Below are 18,816 nucleotides of genomic sequence, written 5' to 3'. Positions count from 1 at the left end.
ATTCCGTCAACTAAATGAAACCTGGAGATATAGACATTTCAACACGGAAAAGGAGAAAATAACGCAGAAAATCGTTGAAGAACTTAAAACCGCCTTTTTTCTCTCTCTCGCTCTCTGTGACGGCTACACGGAGACTCGTTGCCATAACAACTGACAACAGTGCCACTGTGTGTCAGGATTAAACACCAAAAAAACTCTCAAACATGTCCCACACAAAGAACAGAACTTTCAGTCTGTCACAGTTTCATGTTTCTAGACTTGATGTTTATTTTATTATTATTAATAAGGGATATTAGTCCCTTATCAATAGCTAACAGCAGAGATTAGCTACCGCTGCTGTTAGCTAATCTGTGGTGGTTTAGCTCATTTAAACACCTGCTCCAATGATCTGTCAGAGTTGGTGTGTGGGTGGCCGTTTCGTATTGTTTTGTAACTGAACCTCAACAGAATTCGACATCGCAAATTCCCTCTCCCTCGCTATATTTTTTATTAGAACTTTTCCTGCCATGTTTGTTCTCTTTTGTATGGCGTACATTTAAGATTTTGCGAGTTATATTTGTTTTCTGTTACAAATAAAAAAGTGGGGTTTGCAATTTTATTCAACCTACTTTAATCAACACACTTTAGAAGAGATTAGGGGGAGTGCTAGCACTTTTTTTTTTCCACTTAAAGCCCTGTTTACCACTCATAAACAACACACAGCTATGTTGCCAGCAGAATTACCAACAGAGGTGTGAATATCTGCAACTCCTAAAGAGTTACCATGTTATATGCCCCTGCTTCAAATGGCAGGCTTAGCTCTTTAGCATGCTAATTAGGAGGCCTGATGAACTGGTCATGTGACTCAGCTTTGCATTGGGGAATGATCTAAATATACACAACAATGACTTCAGACACTACCAATCAAGGTGGACAGCTATGTCTTGGTAGGTTTTTAGTCGTGTTATTTTTCATTTTTAGATAATCGACAGAACAGTCGTCTGTGTGATTTTCAATGGTTAGCCTTAGGACAGGCTAACCCTGCTTTAAAATCACCTACAACATGATCTCTGATCTAAGAGATGTGTTCATGATTAATTGTCTAATGATTCCCAACAAACCGCTGAGACCTTATAGTAATGAAGCATCTGTACTAATCACATTGGTGTCTCCTAATTATAATTTATTAAATGAGAACAATAAGCATAAGAGGGGCTTAGAACTTCCTAATATTTCATAATTCACTAAACTGTAAAATGATTTTCTTGACCATAGTTGAATGTTTGGGAATCAATGTAAAAGGTCAGACACTAATGTTATATAAAAGCCCCAAATATGTGGAAAATGTTTTCAATGAATTTAGCCAGATCTTATCGATTAAGTTGAATACATCTGAAATCTGTGGAGTCGGGAAAAAAGAAAACAAAACCGTTATTAAATTGAGTTTTTTCCACAAAATAAATGAGTAATTGCCATTCTCATTATTCTCGTTCCCACTATTAAGTTGCGGCCACAATTTTTTTTCTCCCACGTCACCAGACCCACTTCATAGAGATCAAATAAAAAACAACAAATTATTTTCCCTTTTTGTTGTTTTTTTGTTTGTTTGTTTTTTTTAGCTTTCTTTTACATAAAGGGAGGACATAATAAAAACACATTGGCATATAACCTGCAACACTTAAAACACATCAACAGCTCTTTACATTACTGTAAAGTTTGAATACATAGAATGATATAAAACTTTCAACTTAAAACAAGTTTATTTATCTGGACAGAAAGCAAAAATGGCTCTTTGGACATGCTAACTGCACTTATGCAGTAAGCAAGTTATGCTAACTGCATAACTGCAATTAGCATAACTGCACGAACTGGACTTAGCAGTTAGCAGTTAGTGTTAAGTGTGTAAGTGTGACAGAAGTTCCAGTTTTACAAGCCTATAACGGCGAACTGCCGAGCTATTCCAGCAGCTCGACCTCGACGTTTGCTCACTAGCACTTCCGGTCGGCCAAGTAATCACAATAATGTGCCAGCAATGGAGAAACATCACAATATTTCTCCATTAAGCCTTTAACAACATTGTTAGGGTTGTTGGTGTTTGTATAATAATAAAATAGTTTCACCAGGTGTTTGCTAATTGCTGCTGCATCTAGTTTGAAGGAGCGGATTTTTAAAAATATTTTTACATTGACAGTTTATGAAAAATATTTGGGAATTTTGCACACAAATGTTTAATCTTCAGGTAGGAGTCAGTAGATATTGCTGACATATCATTTTGTAATAAAATAAGCAGTTTAGCTATCTTAATAACATTTTAACACCTCATTGAATTCCTGATTACGGCCTCATCGAACTTCATCATGGGCGTTGCGGCTTTGTGACAGTGAACTTCGAACTGCTGAGGATGAGGATGGCCTCCATGATGCCACCTGTGAAGATTGCACATTTCAAGCCATCGTTTTCCCTGAGGACTGAGATGAAGGTGTTGATAAAGGGTTCGCTCTCGGTGATATAGAAGATCCTGTCATCGTCGTTAATCTGTTCAAGCTTAACGCTCCTCTCCACACAGCCACCTTGGAGATACAGAATCATAGTGGAAGACAGGAAATAAATATTTATTTCTGTTTAATTTCTCATAGTTTAATGTCCAAAAAAGAGACCCTGAAAACTAAAACATTTGCCCAGTGCCATATGATGCCTGATTGAATACGCAGGAAATCTGGAACTAAAAAAAAAGAGATATAGTTCACCATCCCTGTATTACTCATATTTGCATCAGACACAGAGACAAGTGTAGGATATGTTCTTAGACAAAGACGAAAATGAAAATAGTTCATCTAAAAATAAGTAAAAATTAAAATTTGAAAGCACAAGAGATGACCAATGTTGTAGATATAAAAAAAAAATCTGTTTTTTGGTGGTCCCATTCTGAGTGTCGGTGAGCTGACCCAGTTCTCACAGCAGGTGGCGATACAAGCTACACACACACACACACACACACACAGCGGTTTGTATTCCTACCAATATTAGGACATTCATTTAGTAGCTACATATTTATGCCTCACAGAAATACTTTACTAGTCTATTCATAACCCAAACCCTTAACCAAAACTTACACATCTCTAAATCTACTAAAGCGCAGCAGAACTGCAAAAAAACGTTCTCACCTTAAATCACCTTCTTTTGTTGGTGAATATTGTGAAAGTGGTACAATATGCCAGTAAAGTTTTAATGTTGTGCAGGAATAGATGGTTAGCAATCAATTTATGAGTTTTTCTTATTACAATGTTTCCTTCTTTCCAACAAAGTAAAACTGGTGTGCCTCCATTTTTATTTAAACTTGATTCAAATCACTGTTTCTGATCTATTTAAGGTTAACAGCCAAAACACACAAATCATTTTAAAATTTATATTTCAAAAAGCTTCTTTAGAAATAGCTTTAAGTTTATTTCAAATGCAGTGGACATGGAGATGAAAAGGGAAATGAAAAATCAAAAATGGATGAGAGGATGAAGGATGAGGAGTTACTTAAAATAATTTAGCAATGGTAGGAACTTGCTGTACTGAGAAGTTAAACACGACAGATTGTTAATGCACTTCAACTCTGTAAGAACATCAGCCACTTTTTTTTTATTAGAAATGTTTCATCAGCACATTGAGCTCATGTGATCCCTGGTCCGTAATGGTGGAGGTCTCTGGAGGTAAACACCGACTGGCAGTCAGGAAGACTGACACTGATGAGACATCCTACAACTCAGAGGCTGCACAAAGAACCACGATGGTCTCAGGGGCAGTTTACCAACATCTGAATACACTTTGAATTATATTATGAATGAATTCTGACACTTTTAAGTTATTTGCAACACCTTGATGAATATTAGTGCATGTATATTCAGCACTATTACAACTTTTATAGTAGTTTAATACAAAAACCCTCGTTGGCTCATGCGCACCATCTGAGCCACCTGCTTTCCTCCCGCTGCAAGAGGGAGGAAAGCAGGGTGCTGCCTTCCCCACCGCCAGGAGGCAGCACCCTGCTACAGATCCGAGTCTGGAAAAGCGGCCACTCCGAAATAGAGCCGAGCTGCTGAAGTAGAGCCGGTGGAAAAGGGGCATTATATTTTTTATTAACAAACAATTCTATGTTGTTAGTTTGTAGCATATACACGAATAAAACGCAAATACGTCTGTAGTTGGAGGGCCCATTTCCACCTCCTAATCTTATTTGCAGTCCGCTCCAACTCACGTGACATGACGTTCGAGCTTCAGCCTGTCATGTGATTCACCTTGCCGACGTCAGCTGCCTTGGGCCTACGCAACATACGCAGTGACGTAGCTAGATAAGTAAACTGTTGTATGACTTCACAAAGGGGTTGTACATACATATATATGTAAGATCTCTGTTATTTGTATTCACCTTCTTTCCTTCGCCTATTATTATTATTATTCGACATTTAAGAAATTTGACAAATGAGTTTCTTTCTGAGAGTTTCAAACTGGATTGGAGTCGGTCTGGGGCTCTACAATCTTGAGCGACCCAAACCAGCACAAACCTATAAGGTACAGACATTCACTGACAACAGGACTCTACAAAAAATGGGAATACTTTCGTCCTTCAACGTGGTGGAGAAAACCAGAAGGTTTTGTACGGGAGTGCCATTGTCCGGCGAAGAACTTTTGCAGTCATTCCATTTGCCAACAGAAGCTAAGTCCTCTTCAACTCAAACACCCCATAATGAGTTCAGATATGGGAATATGCCTCTACTGCCACTTCCAGATGTTGCGGCAGTGAGGCCGAGAAGCCCACAGCCGCACTGTGTGAATCCAAGGCCTGACAAAAACAATTAACAAATCAAAAAGAGTAGTATTTCGTGTAGTATTCAGTAGTATTTTCCTGTGGTGCTTAAAGTGTTTAGATTGATTTGACATGAAAACAAGCAACAGGAAACCTTTTGGGAGTGAAACTAGCTGCCCTTTGCCAACCAGGACAGAAAGCCACATTAAAAACAACCATTTCTTCTGACTAAAATGTGAACAGCTTCTATTTATTAATCACAAAATGGGAAATATGTTCAAGCAGATTTACAGAAAACAAACAGATGTTCAAACCTTAGCTTCCTATTTTTAACTCTTCCCTTTTTATATGCCAAGTGCTCTACCGTTTTTGGAAAGCATCCCCATCTGAGATTAGTAAAACAAAAGAGTGAAGCCAGAACAGCAGCTGCTAAGAACAGTATATGTTGGGAATATCTATGCAGAAACAATGTCAGGTAGCCTGTCTGTGGAGCCTGGCTGTGTTAAACATGTTCACTTTGAACAGGACAACAGGGAAAGCATGGTGGACATCTACGCGAGTACGGAAAGCCTGCGAGTGTACGACAACCCCTGGGTGGAGGACACTTCTCCAAACCCCTCAGGACGTTCACAGGCTCAGTCCAAAAGTAAGAGCGCTGCTGATTCTGTGTAGAAGCTGCTGTACTGTAGCAAAGACAAAATATTCCTTGATGGTTTTTGTCTTGATAGTTTACTTTAAATACATGATTTAAGATATTTATTCCTTGTTTAAGTGTCTTTTGTCAGCGAAACATCTGTGAAGAGGAGTACTTTCAAATGGGCCTGTGTTTTTATGGGTGTGGTGTGTTTGCTTCTACTGGCTGGAAACATCTACCTCGCAGTCCAAAGTAATTATTTTTAAATAAAGAAAAAAATACCCAAATTTGTATATTTGCTGTATGATGGGACATGCTGTAAGAGTATTTATTTTGTTTTCTTTCGTGTTGCAACAGAGACTCAGGAGCAAAGCATCTGGAGAAGCCACAAAATGCAGCTGGAGAAAAATAACTGAGATTACAGGACTGAACAGTTGACCATTATTAACAATAAACTCAAGGAAAAGATAAACACCTTGTACAGCAAGCTCTCCGGTAAGGATTAAAATCATGACACACACTACATGTCACGAATTGTGTTTTAGTGAGGAGAGGGAGAACCAGTACAGGCGGCACGGCAGAGTACTAAACAGCTAATTATCGGAAGCTACTTAAACTGAAACCAACACAGGACTTATCAGTTTGACTGTTAAGGCAACGAAGACTGACGAACAGGATGCGAGAACAACGACAACGATCCGACAAGAGACAAAGACAACAGATGGACTTAAATACACAGGGAGTATAACTCCCTCCAGGCAGAAAACGGACACAAGGCGTTCTTGATAGTTACTGGCATTTAATAATTATGCCGTGAGAACTGTACAAAAGACATAAAATACATTTTACAGAAAGAAAGACATTCACATAAAGAAAACTACGGTAAAACATTTACAATAAAGTGGCTTGACTTACAAAAACAGACTCATTACGTCATCCAACACGTGGCTAACAAACTTGACAAATTCTTAAAATAAACATTCTATTTACAAACAAAACTAAAATACAAAAATGCGTACCTCATTGGCCGCTTCAACCTGAAAGGGTTAATACAGAAACTCCTGTAGCCTCTTCTGTCAATCCAGCTACCGGAGCCTCGGTGCCTCACCAAATCTCTCCATCAATTAAGGAAATAATAAAGCATGCTGCCCTCTACAGAGTGCGGAGTGTAACTAAAAATATGTGCCTAAATGAAACAACAAATTAAACGTTGGTTCCACTCCGGTAACCTTTGCACAACTTATAATAAACATAAAATATTTTACATCAACTTAAAATCATCAAATTAAACCAAACTGTATAACTGCCGCCGATGGCAGGCACAGGGAGGGTAATCAGGGAATGAGACACACCTGGGAAGCAAACAGGGAAGACAGGACAGGGACAGGACTAAACACAGAAAACCTCGAAAATAACTACACAGAAAATACAGAACACAACAGTATCCCCCTGACAAGAGCAGCTACCAGATGCCCCAAACAACCAAAATACAACAAAAAAAAAACAACCCATCAGGGTGGGCGGAGGGGCGACGGAAGGAGGGATAAAGTCCAAAAGAAAGAAACAGAATAACTTAGTCCAAAGGGAAACACACGGTCAAGGTGGAGCCTGCCGTGAACAGTCCGGGGGCCGGCCACGGTGCAGAAAGCGGAGCCGAGGAGCCGGGTCCAGCGGCCCGCCGATGTGTGTAAAAAGATTTGTGCGTGTGTAATACTGGATTTGTAAACCATAAAAATAAAATTTTTTATGGTTTATGTAGGGCCCCATATGGTGGGCCCACCACGTAGGTGGGCCCACCTACATGGGCACCACGTAGGGCCCATGTGGGCTGTGGCCCTACATGGGCAAACCCATGTGGACAACAATTCTCTGATTGGTTTATTGCTGCTGGCGTACATACTGTACACTTTATGTCTCTGTATCAGGGACAGATTTTTGAATTCAGTGCAAATATAAGGCGCACTGGATTATAAGGTGCACTGCTGATTTTGGAGAAAATTTAAGGCTTTTAGGTGTGCCTAATAGTCCGGAAAATACGGTACATTAAAGAGGTGGAATAGATCCAAAATCAAATTTAAAAAAAATAAAAAAAAACCACCTTACTCCCTTATTTTGCTTGGTTTTTTGTTTTTTTTGCAACACACCTGCAACATTTAAATGAAAGACAAACACAAAAAGTTATTTACATTACAGTAAAGTTTGAAAACATAGAATGATGATGTAAAACTTTCAGCTTAAAACAGAAACAAACAGGAAGAAACTATATTACTGGAAAGAGGTGGACTAATCCAACCTTTCCATTTTTTTTGATCATTTCTTAGCATTTGTTTCAACAAAAAGGAGGACATAACAATGCAACATAATAAAAATGCAACAATGCAACATTTGTGTTAAATGCAACATCTTGCAACATTTAACACAAAGACAAACACAATCAACCGCTATTTACATTACGTTATGAGTTTGAATACGTACAATGATGATGTAAAACGTTCAACATTTAAAACGTTGGTTACGTATTGTAACCCCAGATTCTATGGGTGCGTTCACACTGCAGCCTGAAGTGACCCAATTCCAATTTTTTTGCCAGGCCGTTCACGCTGCCAGAAAAAGCGACCTGAATGCGTTCTGCAGCGTGAACGGGCAAACGACCTGAAAGTGTCCCGCATTTAGCGCAATAGCGCCCTCTAGTGTTCTGCCAACCGCCATAAAAAGAAGAAGTGCTCAGTGTTTGCGGAAGTAAACATGGAGGCAAACGGTGGAGCATAGCTTACATATTTGAAGTTTTTGTTCGGCTGGAGCACCATATTAACTTAATCCTCATTATAGTCCGTCAAGGTTGTTGTTTTTCTTCCCGCTTTCGCGCATCAGGGCGCAGAATAGTGAAATTTGTTGAGAATCAGTGACGTTCAGTTCGGATGAATGCAACCTGGACGTTAGGTCACATTTGAATCGGATATGGGTCACATTCGAAAAAGAATCCGACCTGTGCTGTTCACACTGCCATCAAAAGATCAGATACAGGTCGCATTACCTCAAAAGAATCGGAATTGGGTCACTTCAGGCTGCAGTGTGAACGCACCCTATGAGTATAGGCGCAGCCCTTAAGGCTATCGCTAGTGGCTTTATCCCGCGCACAGAGCAGGCCTGGAAAAAAGCTAGTCCACGCCCACCTACAGCTTTTTTCTTCTGCTATTCAAGAACCAGTGAGGGCCACAGCTTAAAGGACTGCGCCTATACTCATAGAATCTGGGGTTACAATATGTAACCAACGTCCTATTTCGTATAGGCTTTGTCCTTTAAGGCTATCGCTAGTGGGTTAACGGCGAAGCAGGATGTAGTCTGTGCCTCACCTGGGTCCATCCAGACCCAGAGATCAGCTGATCTGACAGAGCTGGAACCTGCAGGGATATTGTTCTCAGCGATATGTTTGTTTTATTTCAAAACATTTCACATTATCACACACATTCCTCCCAGCTAATCATTTCCTAGCTTGCCTTCTCCGTGGTCCCTGCGGCTGGCCGGTCCGGATGGTTCGGGCTGACGTCCCCTGGGAAGACGCTGGGTCATTGACTGTCACACCGGGAAGAACCGCAGAGAGGTGGAGGAGGGTGGCGGAGCGGAGCTGGTGGAGACAGGCGCCCTCAGCTTCGCGGGTTCAGCCGCTGTCTCAGTTATGTAAGCCATTACGGCCGAAAACCGAGGTCAGAGGGGGTCCGGACGGCGACTCAGGGCGGAGCTAAACCGTCCTGCCAAGTCATTCGACCGTGGCGGAGGAGGTTGGAGGACGGGAAGCCCCGTAGCGCTAGCCGGCTCCTCGATCAAGCTAGGTAGCTCGAGGAGGAGTGAGTCTACAGCTAGGAGCGGGGTTGAGTCGGACATACGGACCCCGGGGTTGACTGAGTATCCGCTCAGCCGCCTCTCTTCCACCGCGGTGCTTCCCAGCTGGGAAGCATCATCCGAACCGCAACTGCTCCTGCTGTCGTCCTCGTCGTTGTCGACCTCTCTGCCGGTGGGATTATCTGATAAACGCTCAGCATAGCTAGCATCCCGCTCAGCGTAGCTAGCATCTCCCACGAGCAGCGACCGGACTCGGTGGGCCCGGCGCCCCACCTCGTGCCAGCCTAGAAAAGGCTAGCTCCGGCTCCTCGAGTGCAGGAGCGGCAAGAGTGCTGAGGCGTCATGGCGCAGGCAATGATGTACCCTGTCTGAACGGACGTTCGCTCTTAAAACAGTGCTATCTTACGCTGAAGAAAAAGAGGGAGCCGTTGATCCGGTCTGACCGTTATTTATACAGACCGGGGTGATGCCCACCCAGTAGGTGGGCGTGGACTAAGCTTTTTTTCAGTGCTGCGCCCGAGGGACAAACCCTCTAGCGATAGCCTTAAAGGGTTAAGGATATATACGAAATAGAACAGAAACAAACACAACAAGGAAGCTCTTCACTGTAAAGAGCCTCATTACTCTTTACAGTAAAGAGGCTGAATACCAAGTCCTTTCCTTTTATCGTATTTGTTTTTAAGCATTTTTTTAAATTAAAGAGTTCAATAAACATGCAACATTGACATAGAACTTGCAACATAAAAAAATCGTACGGTATGGCCCATTTCAGGCCACTTCATGTATTTGAAGGGAGTGAATATGTCTATGTCAAAGGTCTTATTGACACTCTGCTGATGGTAAGCTACTGGATTGTAGCCACAGGCTGACAGAAGTGAGGCTGCAAATTTTTTGCGCCATCGACCCTTCTGACCAACACCAGCAGACAAGGTAGGTGAAGTGGGAAAACGGCAAAGGGTGGACAGACCAGGAATCGACCGCCGTCGCAGTGGATCCCAATTGTAGTCCGTAAGTACCCATGCCCTATATGTTTAAGGTGTCTCCTTCCTACCAAACTCCTGACTCAAATGAATGGCATGACTGACAGACTTCTGCAGTATTTGGTGGCTGCAGAGGTAATGCAATCATTTGAATCAGGTGTGGTGAAACACAGACACATAACAGTGATCTTTACATGAATTAAAATACTAATAATCTAAAATACTTGTTAGATTTAATACTTATAACAACAAAGAGCTATTCACATGACTTTAAAGAGGTTGAACTTTGATGAGATGGCGTTTCTCTTCCAAGTCTTTCTTCTGCCAGGTTCTGTATTCTGCTTCCTTCTGGAAAGCCTCTACAATCTCTCTGGCCTCCATCTCATAGTTCTCTGCCTCAATTCTAAGGGCCTTTTCCTTTTCCAGCATGAGGGTGAGTTCCTGGATATCTTTGAGCAGAGATCTCCGTTTCTTGACCTCTGCCTGAAGCTTGTTGGTAAGGAGTTCGGCCTCATCCGAGAGCATTTCTGTCATCTTACAGGCTTTCTCTAAACCCTGGTAAAGTTTATCACTTACCTTTTCCAACTTACCTCTTTCTGCCTCTTCTCTTATAGCCCTTTTTTTCTGCAGCTCTTTGTTTCCTGCCGAAGAGACTCTACAGTCTTCAAGAGAGAAGCATTTTCAGTCTCTCCTTGGACCCTTAGACTTTTCTCTTCTTGGAGCATTTTCTCTAGTTTTTGGAGTTTCAGTTCAAATTTATCCCGATCACCCAAAGCCGGACCCTCTGTGGACGTTTTCTCCAAATCCTCAAGCTTTTTAATTAGTATCTCCGCAATCTCCACAGCTTCCTCTTTGTCTGCCTCTCGTTCTGTTTTCAGTTCTTGATCCAATACTTCTAAGAAATTCTCCGCCTGGACCCGTAGTGCTTTCTCTTTTTGGATGGTTTTCTCCAGCTGTTGGAGTTCCAGTTGAATTTTGTCCCTCTCATCTGAAGTGATCTCAGCAGGACCCTCTTGGGACGTTTTCTCCACGTCCTCAAGCTTTTATTTACTTAGGAGAGGCGGGTCAGGAAGGACGTGGTAACATATAACTGTAATTTAAATGCAAGCCAACGTAAAGCTGTGTGGACAGGCTCCGCTTCCTGAGCTAAGGCGGTGCATATTATTTGTGGATCACCGGATTTATACAGCATGACTAAACATAGCATACAAGTGAAAGACGAGCGGTATCACCAACGTAACCCAGAGTTGCTAACACGAAGTTATAGCTAGTCAATTGTCTCATAGTAAAAGAAAAGTACCGCTTACCTCTTTGTGCAACTTCAAATGCCGAACAGTTGGAAGTTGTGTCTCCACCTGAGATCCTGGTCTTGCAGGTTTTGCATGTTTCACTCCGTTTTTGTTGGACATTTCATGATTGACGTACCCAAAAGAAATTACTCACAGGAGTATATCTGCTTTGAGCGTTTTTTCGTCCCTCGTTTGTTTTCTCCCCGTTATTTTTAAATCCTGTTAATTTGATTGGTTGTGCCGTAGCTTACGCACACACGCATACGGAGTGTGGAAAAACAGAGGGACGGTCTGCGCCTGTTAATACGCAATGAGTGAAATTAATTAATGACGCCACTTTATAAATAATGTTTTAAATTTTAAGACTTGGAGTAAAATATCAAGTCTTTTCAAGTAAACAGCTTCAAGTCAAGTCAAGTCCTAAGTCAATGGTGTGAAAGTCAAAGTCAAGCCCAAGTCTTTGAGCATTTTTTCAAGTCAAGTCTCACATTTATCTCACCGTCGTGGCTTTTTGAGATCTTTTAGCCTGCTTCATCATGTCAGGCAGGTTCAGTTGAAGTGTTTTCTTCATTCTACAGGTCTGACATTAGCTGGAAAAAGGTGTGGCTAATAAAATTGAATCAAACTTTCCAAATAAAATGTTATCACCTTTTTGTTTTTCATAGTATTGTGTAATAAAAATACATTACAAACTATAAAACATATTTTTCTATTTAACTGAAATGACTATAAAAACAAATGAAATGCTTCTGTGTGGTTTATTTCCACTGTTTCATGTTTCTTTGTGCTCTTTTGTTCCAGTAAATTAAGATTTCGGAACATTTTTCAACTGTTTTTCTGTCTTCTGATCTCTTCATGTGTTTGGTGATTTTTCTCAAATTCATAAGTCTTTTTCTTCACATGTTTTGTGACATTATTTTTCTTTTTTTTTTATCTCTAAAACATTGTGCGCTTTTCAGCTGTGTGCTTTTTCCCTTTCTGCTTTGTTGTTCTGTTGTCTCAACTAATGTTATGTTTTGCTCCGCGAGGCCGCTACGGTCGTGTGCTCCAGCCAGCAGACCAAGTTGCACCACAGGAGATGTTGCAATTCCTGTCCCAGGATGTGAGCAGCCCAAATGGAGGGAAACCTCGCCACCTTTGACAGTGGTGCTTGACTTTGCTGAGCTTGTACTCTGTTGCAAAACTTGTCTGCACGCAAGAAGTTATTTACTGCGTGTGACTTCTGGCCAGAGTCGTGCTTGCGTTGCCCAGACTCCACGGCAACAGCAGATGCCTGTGTCGCCAGGCAGAGAGAGAGAGGGAGGTAAAGGAGCTTCTTCATCAGCACGACGGAAAACATGCTTTTTGCCATGCTTTAAGAAAGTAGTCATGCGTCTATTTCCCACTTTGTTACTTAGCGATGCCAAAGTTAACTGTCTTCCATTGGAGTTTTATGTGACTAATTAACACAAAGTGGGGAATAATTGCAAGCCAGAAGTAAATACAGCAGGAAGGGCTGTGGAGAAGCTTAATGCAGGTTGAGGTTATAAAACATCCATTCAGTGGATCATCAAGCATCATCAATCCTGGAAGAAAACTAGTTACAAGCAGCAAAAGGTTTAAGATGTTGAAGGGAATTATGTAAACCATTTCCATGAGTGTGAATGGCCTCATCAGAGTCCAGACTTCCATCTGATTGTAAATCATTTGCAAGATTTAAAAGGTTATGCTTTCTATCCAATCTGAGCTTAGGCTGTTTTGCAAAAAAAAAAAAAATCAAAATCTTTCGTCTCTAGATGTGGAGAACTGGTAGACGCATACCCCAAAAGAGCTGCTGCTTTAGTTGTTCTATTTGATTGCATACAAATGCAGCAGATTTCCATTTGTGAACAGAACGATTCAACATTGTTTCTTTCATTTCACAACTTTGTGGCACTTTGTTTTTAGCTAACGTGACAAAATATGAAAAGGATGCGATGCGTTTCAAAGGCTCTGTAGCATTATGTAATTATAAATGACTAAACAGCAATGGAAGCAGAGAGATGAGACCAGAAGCTTTGTGCTAACTGGACATGGCACTGATGTAACCGCCACAGTCACTGTGCCATTTGGAAAAAGAAACAACAGATAGTCATCAGTCACAGGTCAAGAGTAAAATTTGCTTACACAAGACAGACATTAAATTATTTCAGCTAAAAATCTTGTTAGTATACAACTAGCAGCTTTGGATCATTAGTTTTAATGATCAGTTTCAAACCAAAATCAGTTTTTCCAGAAAAGTCATTTCTATAAAAGAACCATGAAGCTCTGACATGAGTGATCACAGGGCAGATTACATCAGGAAAAAAAATACTATGATCATTTTTGAATGCGAATATGAAAGCTGTTGGCAGGTCATCACTCAGAAATATAACTTTTATTTGATTTCTGTGCCGAGTGGTTTTGGTTCACAATCTGAATAAAAATATGTTTTTAGGCCATTTATATGCAAGTTGTAAGGGGTTGAATGCTTGAACATGCAGATAAATACCAAACTAGAACATGATAGGAAAGTTAATTTATTTCAGTTATTTTATTTAAAAAGTAAAAATTTCATAATGCTCTGTGATACATCTCAAGTGCTAACCTCTTAATTTTGATTATTATGGGTTACAACTAATGAAAATCCCAATTTCAATTACTGAAGGAAAATATATATTTTTTACACATAAATGTGTCATGGTAAAACCTGCTGACTGGATCGTTATCCAGAACGACGACACTACCACCCTCCACAACAAGCATAAGCTAAAAAAGGTTATTTCTGAACAAGTTGGTTTTCAAAATGCTGTATCCAAGCATATTAAGGAAAAGTTGAGTGGAAGGAAAAAGCGTGGTAGACAAGGGTACATAAAAACACACAAGGTTAACTACAGCTTTTCAGTTTTTATTTTTGTCATGAATAGGCCATGGGAGCTGGCTCCTGTGGAACCAGCTCCCAGTTTTTGTCTGTGAGGCAGACAGTCCCGTCTACTTTTAAAAGACTTCAAACCTTCCAAAATGTGTAGTTAAGAGTCAGTTAGGCTATCGTGAACTACTCTGTGTAGTTATGCTGCCACTGGCGTAGGTTCCTGGAGGCTTTAATGTTCACTCTTCCTCCTACCACTTCTAAAATTATTGCCACTTTTGTTTTTTTTAATCAGGGTAATTTTATTCCTCTTCATAGTAGTCACACCTGGTCCCAATTTTCTGCTCGACTGCATCACCTTTCTGAAAGGGGCCATCGACTGAACTATTGCTTGGCAAGATATGCCAATTAATAAATGCTGAATGAACCGAGTTGCTGGTGTTGATCCACCCAATCCGCAAAGCCATCTACCAAGTTCTCTCGGAGCCCATTATGTTTCTCTCAGCTTTAATAATATTTCTTTGCATCTACATGCAACTGAAATCGACTTAAAGAATGTAACGTGGGGCTGATTTAGCTGCAGATGCCGAAATTTAAACAGCTGCACAAACGCTACATTTAAAAAGCAAGTGGATTTCAAACACTAATGCTGATGCAGCAAGTCAGTTTTCCCAATGTACACCATGAGCAGATCTACAAGTATTAAAACAAACAAACAAAAAAAAAAAATAGAGGTGTAAAGAAAGAATTACAACAGCTGATGGAAAGTCACCAGTTTCCTCAGCAATACATTGGCAACAAACATTTGGGTGTCCCCCAAGACACCACTTTTGGCATATTTTCTAGAAACCCCATCAAGACAAATGAGACAGATATGTTTTTTTCTATTTAATTAATAGAAATCACTAATTGGTATAAAATTTTAAAGAAACGATAAAAAAAAAAAAGGCTTAAGTTTGACTTCATTTACTTGACGATGCACGCATTAGGACAATGATGCACGCGTTAAGACAGAATACAGGCTTACTTGCAGGCCTTTGGAAAATTCAGCAGTAACTGGCAAATCTTTTATTTAAACTTGAAGCATTTGTGTGTCTAAAGCTGTAAAAAAAAAAAAAAACCACGACTGCAAATTTAACATAATACGCAAAACTGTTTGCAACAGAGTATCTTTAGATGGACGATACACATCTGCGAAAGCAAAAGAGCCACAGGCGCAGCCGTACACCTTAATGTTACATTTCAGATTAAACTTATTCTTACAGCACAGTAAACTGTAAGAATAAAACTCAATTTTATTCTTACGGCGCATTAGCACAAGATGACGCCTCCTGATTGGAATTGCAATTGCTGCTGCAGGTGTACATTAAGCTACCAAACTGGCCTGTTTTTTTGTTTTTTTTTCTACATGAATGTACCATAATGTAAATGAATGGAGTACAATCAAAGAGAAGAGTGAGACGGTTACGTCCAGATGCATTTTAAACTGAAAAACATGGCAAACAAAATGTGCCTTTCTAACATAAAAAAAAAGCAAACAAACACACCCTCCCCCCCCAAAAAAAAACATACGCCTATTCAAATGCCCAGGTAAGAGTTTCCTCCTTGAAGAAGGTTTCTAACAGTCCAGCTCCTATGTCATAGATTGCATTGATGTTTTCCTTTTTGCCCCCCCAAGACTACATGAGCCATCTTTGGATGCCAAAATGTGTCCCGCCTAGCGTTTTTTAAAATAAATATAGGTCTGTGCCACTATAAGGGCACTAAACCCATGAAGTCTTTAATCTTCTCAGACTTTCTGTAAGATGTTCCATCCTCTGGATGTCTTTGAAGGCCTCTTCTTCTCAAGCAAAGGCTCAAATGTCTGTTTTGATTTTATCCAGCGAGTTGTCGATCTTCGTCAGAGTCTTTTTGATGCGCAGTGCGGTTAATCTGGCAGACGGGTTCTGGTACCAGCACTCCTTCATGAGTTTAGCCAAGGAGCTTAAAGTCTGGATAACGAGAAGAAATGATTCAGTGCATTTGTCAATGGCTGCAGCATGAAGTTGTATGTGTTGTAATATCAGTATGTGTGAGTGAAAAAAACTGTTTGATTGTTACTCACCGGGTCTGAGAACCATCTGTTAGGGATATTGGGCCTCTGCTGATCCACACACACCACCTTCTTCATGTCCTCGAAGCTGGGATCACTGGGGACCACGTCATGAAACGGTGGCTTATAGTCCTCAACAATGCCTACATGTAGAGGAGAGGATGCAAGCAAGCAACAAAAAAAAAAAAGTCACATTATTCTGTGAAAGATTTAGTCTTCTAAAGTTAGGTTGCTGAGGTTGCTGCAAGAAGGACGATGGAAGTACGGAAAATGGAGCTTCTGATCCTTTTTATGTCAATGAAAGATTTTAGGGTCAAAACAAAACATCACATTAGACTCCATTATTAGCATAAACCGAGTAGCTGCTGCAGACCAGCACAGCAGGGGTCTGCATACACTATCATCATGGCAAGACGTAAATGATACAGAAATGTTTTTGTAATTTGGTTCTTCTTTATTTTTCTAAATGTATGCTTTGGCAAATGATGCATACATTCATTGTAGCGCAATAAAACGTGTTGAAGTGCTGAAAACAACAACCTGGGCAGTATGTCGCTGGCATGATGTTTGGCTAACCAACATTTCCAAACGTCTAAAAGACGATTTGGTGGAACGGAGGCTCAACGAGGCCTTAATGCGACACTTATTCATCGATCGTCACGTCACAATTTAAACTAAAACATAGCTTCATATTAACCTGCCATTATGCTGACCCGTTTTCCTGATGACCGGTTTATCACTCTCGCTGCTACAGAAAGTCAAAAAGCTTTAATGAAGCTACTGACCGTTGCTCACTGTCCTCCTGGCGACCTCCCACAGGACGAGGCCCAGGGCCCAGATGTCCACTCTCTTGAAGGACTCGAAGCAGTCCATCTGGATGGAGTCGTCCAGCACCTCCGGGGCCATGTAGCGCTTGGTGCCAACTTTAGGGTTGTTGCCCACATCCAGTTCATTGGTGTCTTGAAAATGCATAACTGCCAGACCTGAAAGAAAAAAAGAAAAAAAAAAAACAAAACAAGAAAACTCTTTGGTTCTTCCCCCAGAAATTAAGGTTTGCAAATTAAAACGGTCCAAAATAAAATGTCCAACATTGCCTCTCTATGGCAACAACACGCTGCATTGTCAGTGGGAGGTCTCCGGTCTTAAATGACTATATCAAAGATAGCGCACTGGCCTCGTATAGCTGAATTAAACCAAAAAACACGGCTAATTAAGAGCGAACGGCCCTGATCCAGCACACAGGATGTACTTCAACACAACAACAACTCGCTGACCAGACAAACAACCTCCACTGTGTTTGTCTGCACAGCGCAATACGTCATCAGCAGCCAAATTCATTCCATCTAACCCGGCCTTTCAGCTAAATTAGATGTGCTTCAAGCATCTGTGAAATGGAACATTGGCGCATCAGATTAAATGTTCCAAGGTCTTGCAAATGAGTTTTTGGTTAAGAGCCGTCTGATATATTTAGTATTGCTTGTTTTTCTAATTTAACAAGAAATATGGCTTAGCAGACAGACAGACATGGAGGGATATTTGCGCCGATGTTGAAACCAATGGGCTTCGAGATTCAAGCAACCGCTTCTGTAGCGATAATGTGCCAAACAGCATGATGAACAAACCCTCTAAATGCCTTTGATGAAGTCCCATTAAGTAAAAACTAACATTCAAACCCTCAGGTCCCGCCACAACATCAAAGGCAAAGACTTTTTACGCAGTTCTAACATTTGCAATCTGACTTGGATACAAAAATACATTTCTGTGCAGTATTTCCCCCCCCCCCACACCCAAACACACAAAATAGAATATTCTTACCCAGGTCAGCAATGCAGCACTGTCCGTTCTTTTTCACCAAAACATTTTTGCTCTTGAGGTCTCGGTGGGCGATGGCTGGCTTGCCTTGAGTGCCAAAGATCTCGACGTGCAAGTGTGCCAAGCCACTGGCTATCGAGAGCGCCATGCGGAGGCAGCTGGACGCATCCAGGGTGCTGAGCTGAAGATAGTCGTACAAGGAGCCCATTTCGTGGAAGTGAGTGATGAGCCACAGCTGAGTGCTGGAGTTCCTGGAAGTCATGTCTGATGCGATGAATCCTGAGTTGAGGGAGACGTATTTAAGCCGCTGACCGGTTATTTGTGTGAACGAAAATATGATTGGAGTTGACCCCAATTTGAAAACAACAACAAAAAAAAAAAAAAACTCAAGTTTTGTATTTTAGCAGTTCAAGGAAATCTATATTTTGGTGAAAGAAATTCACTAGAAAGGGGGGGGGGGGGGGGGGGGGGTAATTTTTACCAAAATTTCCGCAAACCTTTTTTTAAATTTTTTAAAAAATAAAAATTTTAA

General features: G+C 40.9%; 1 protein-coding gene and 2 long non-coding RNA genes across 5 annotated transcripts in view; 2 read left to right on the top strand and 1 right to left on the bottom strand.

The window, feature by feature from the left end:
• The first annotated feature begins 5,397 nt into the window (after positions 1 to 5,397).
• On the top strand, positions 5,398 to 5,879 carry LOC106946912 (uncharacterized). Its single transcript, XR_001424869.1, has 3 exons — positions 5,398 to 5,417; positions 5,544 to 5,657; positions 5,763 to 5,879. It is a non-coding gene; the product is annotated as an uncharacterized LOC106946912 (long non-coding RNA).
• Positions 5,880 to 8,815: 2,936 nt separating this feature from the next.
• LOC106946918 (uncharacterized) overlaps positions 8,816 to 18,816 on the top strand; it is a 15,167-nt gene continuing 5,166 nt past the window's right edge. The window contains exons 1-2 of the long non-coding RNA XR_001424871.1: positions 8,816 to 9,557; positions 11,188 to 11,192. This is a non-coding gene — a long non-coding RNA (uncharacterized LOC106946918). The remainder of the gene's footprint in view (positions 9,558 to 11,187; positions 11,193 to 18,816) is intronic.
• LOC106946917 (activin receptor type-1) overlaps positions 14,871 to 18,816 on the bottom strand; it is a 37,736-nt gene continuing 33,790 nt past the window's right edge. For all 3 annotated transcript variants that reach the window (XM_015031611.1, XM_015031612.1, XM_015031610.1), the window contains exons 9-12: positions 18,288 to 18,563; positions 17,258 to 17,455; positions 16,485 to 16,615; positions 14,871 to 16,371 (exon numbers count right to left, since the gene is read on the bottom strand). In XM_015031611.1, the coding sequence (XP_014887097.1) occupies positions 16,237 to 16,371; positions 16,485 to 16,615; positions 17,258 to 17,455; positions 18,288 to 18,563 (740 nt within the window). In that variant the 3' untranslated portion in view covers positions 14,871 to 16,236. The remainder of the gene's footprint in view (positions 16,372 to 16,484; positions 16,616 to 17,257; positions 17,456 to 18,287; positions 18,564 to 18,816) is intronic.

The sequence above is a fragment of the Poecilia latipinna genome, unplaced genomic scaffold, assembly GCF_001443285.1.
Source record: "Poecilia latipinna isolate Pla-1442-1.1 unplaced genomic scaffold, P_latipinna-1.0 Scaffold212, whole genome shotgun sequence".
NCBI lineage: Eukaryota > Metazoa > Chordata > Actinopteri > Cyprinodontiformes > Poeciliidae > Poecilia > Poecilia latipinna.
Note: the sequence above shows the minus strand (reverse complement) of the source record. Positions and strands in the feature narration are given on the sequence as shown.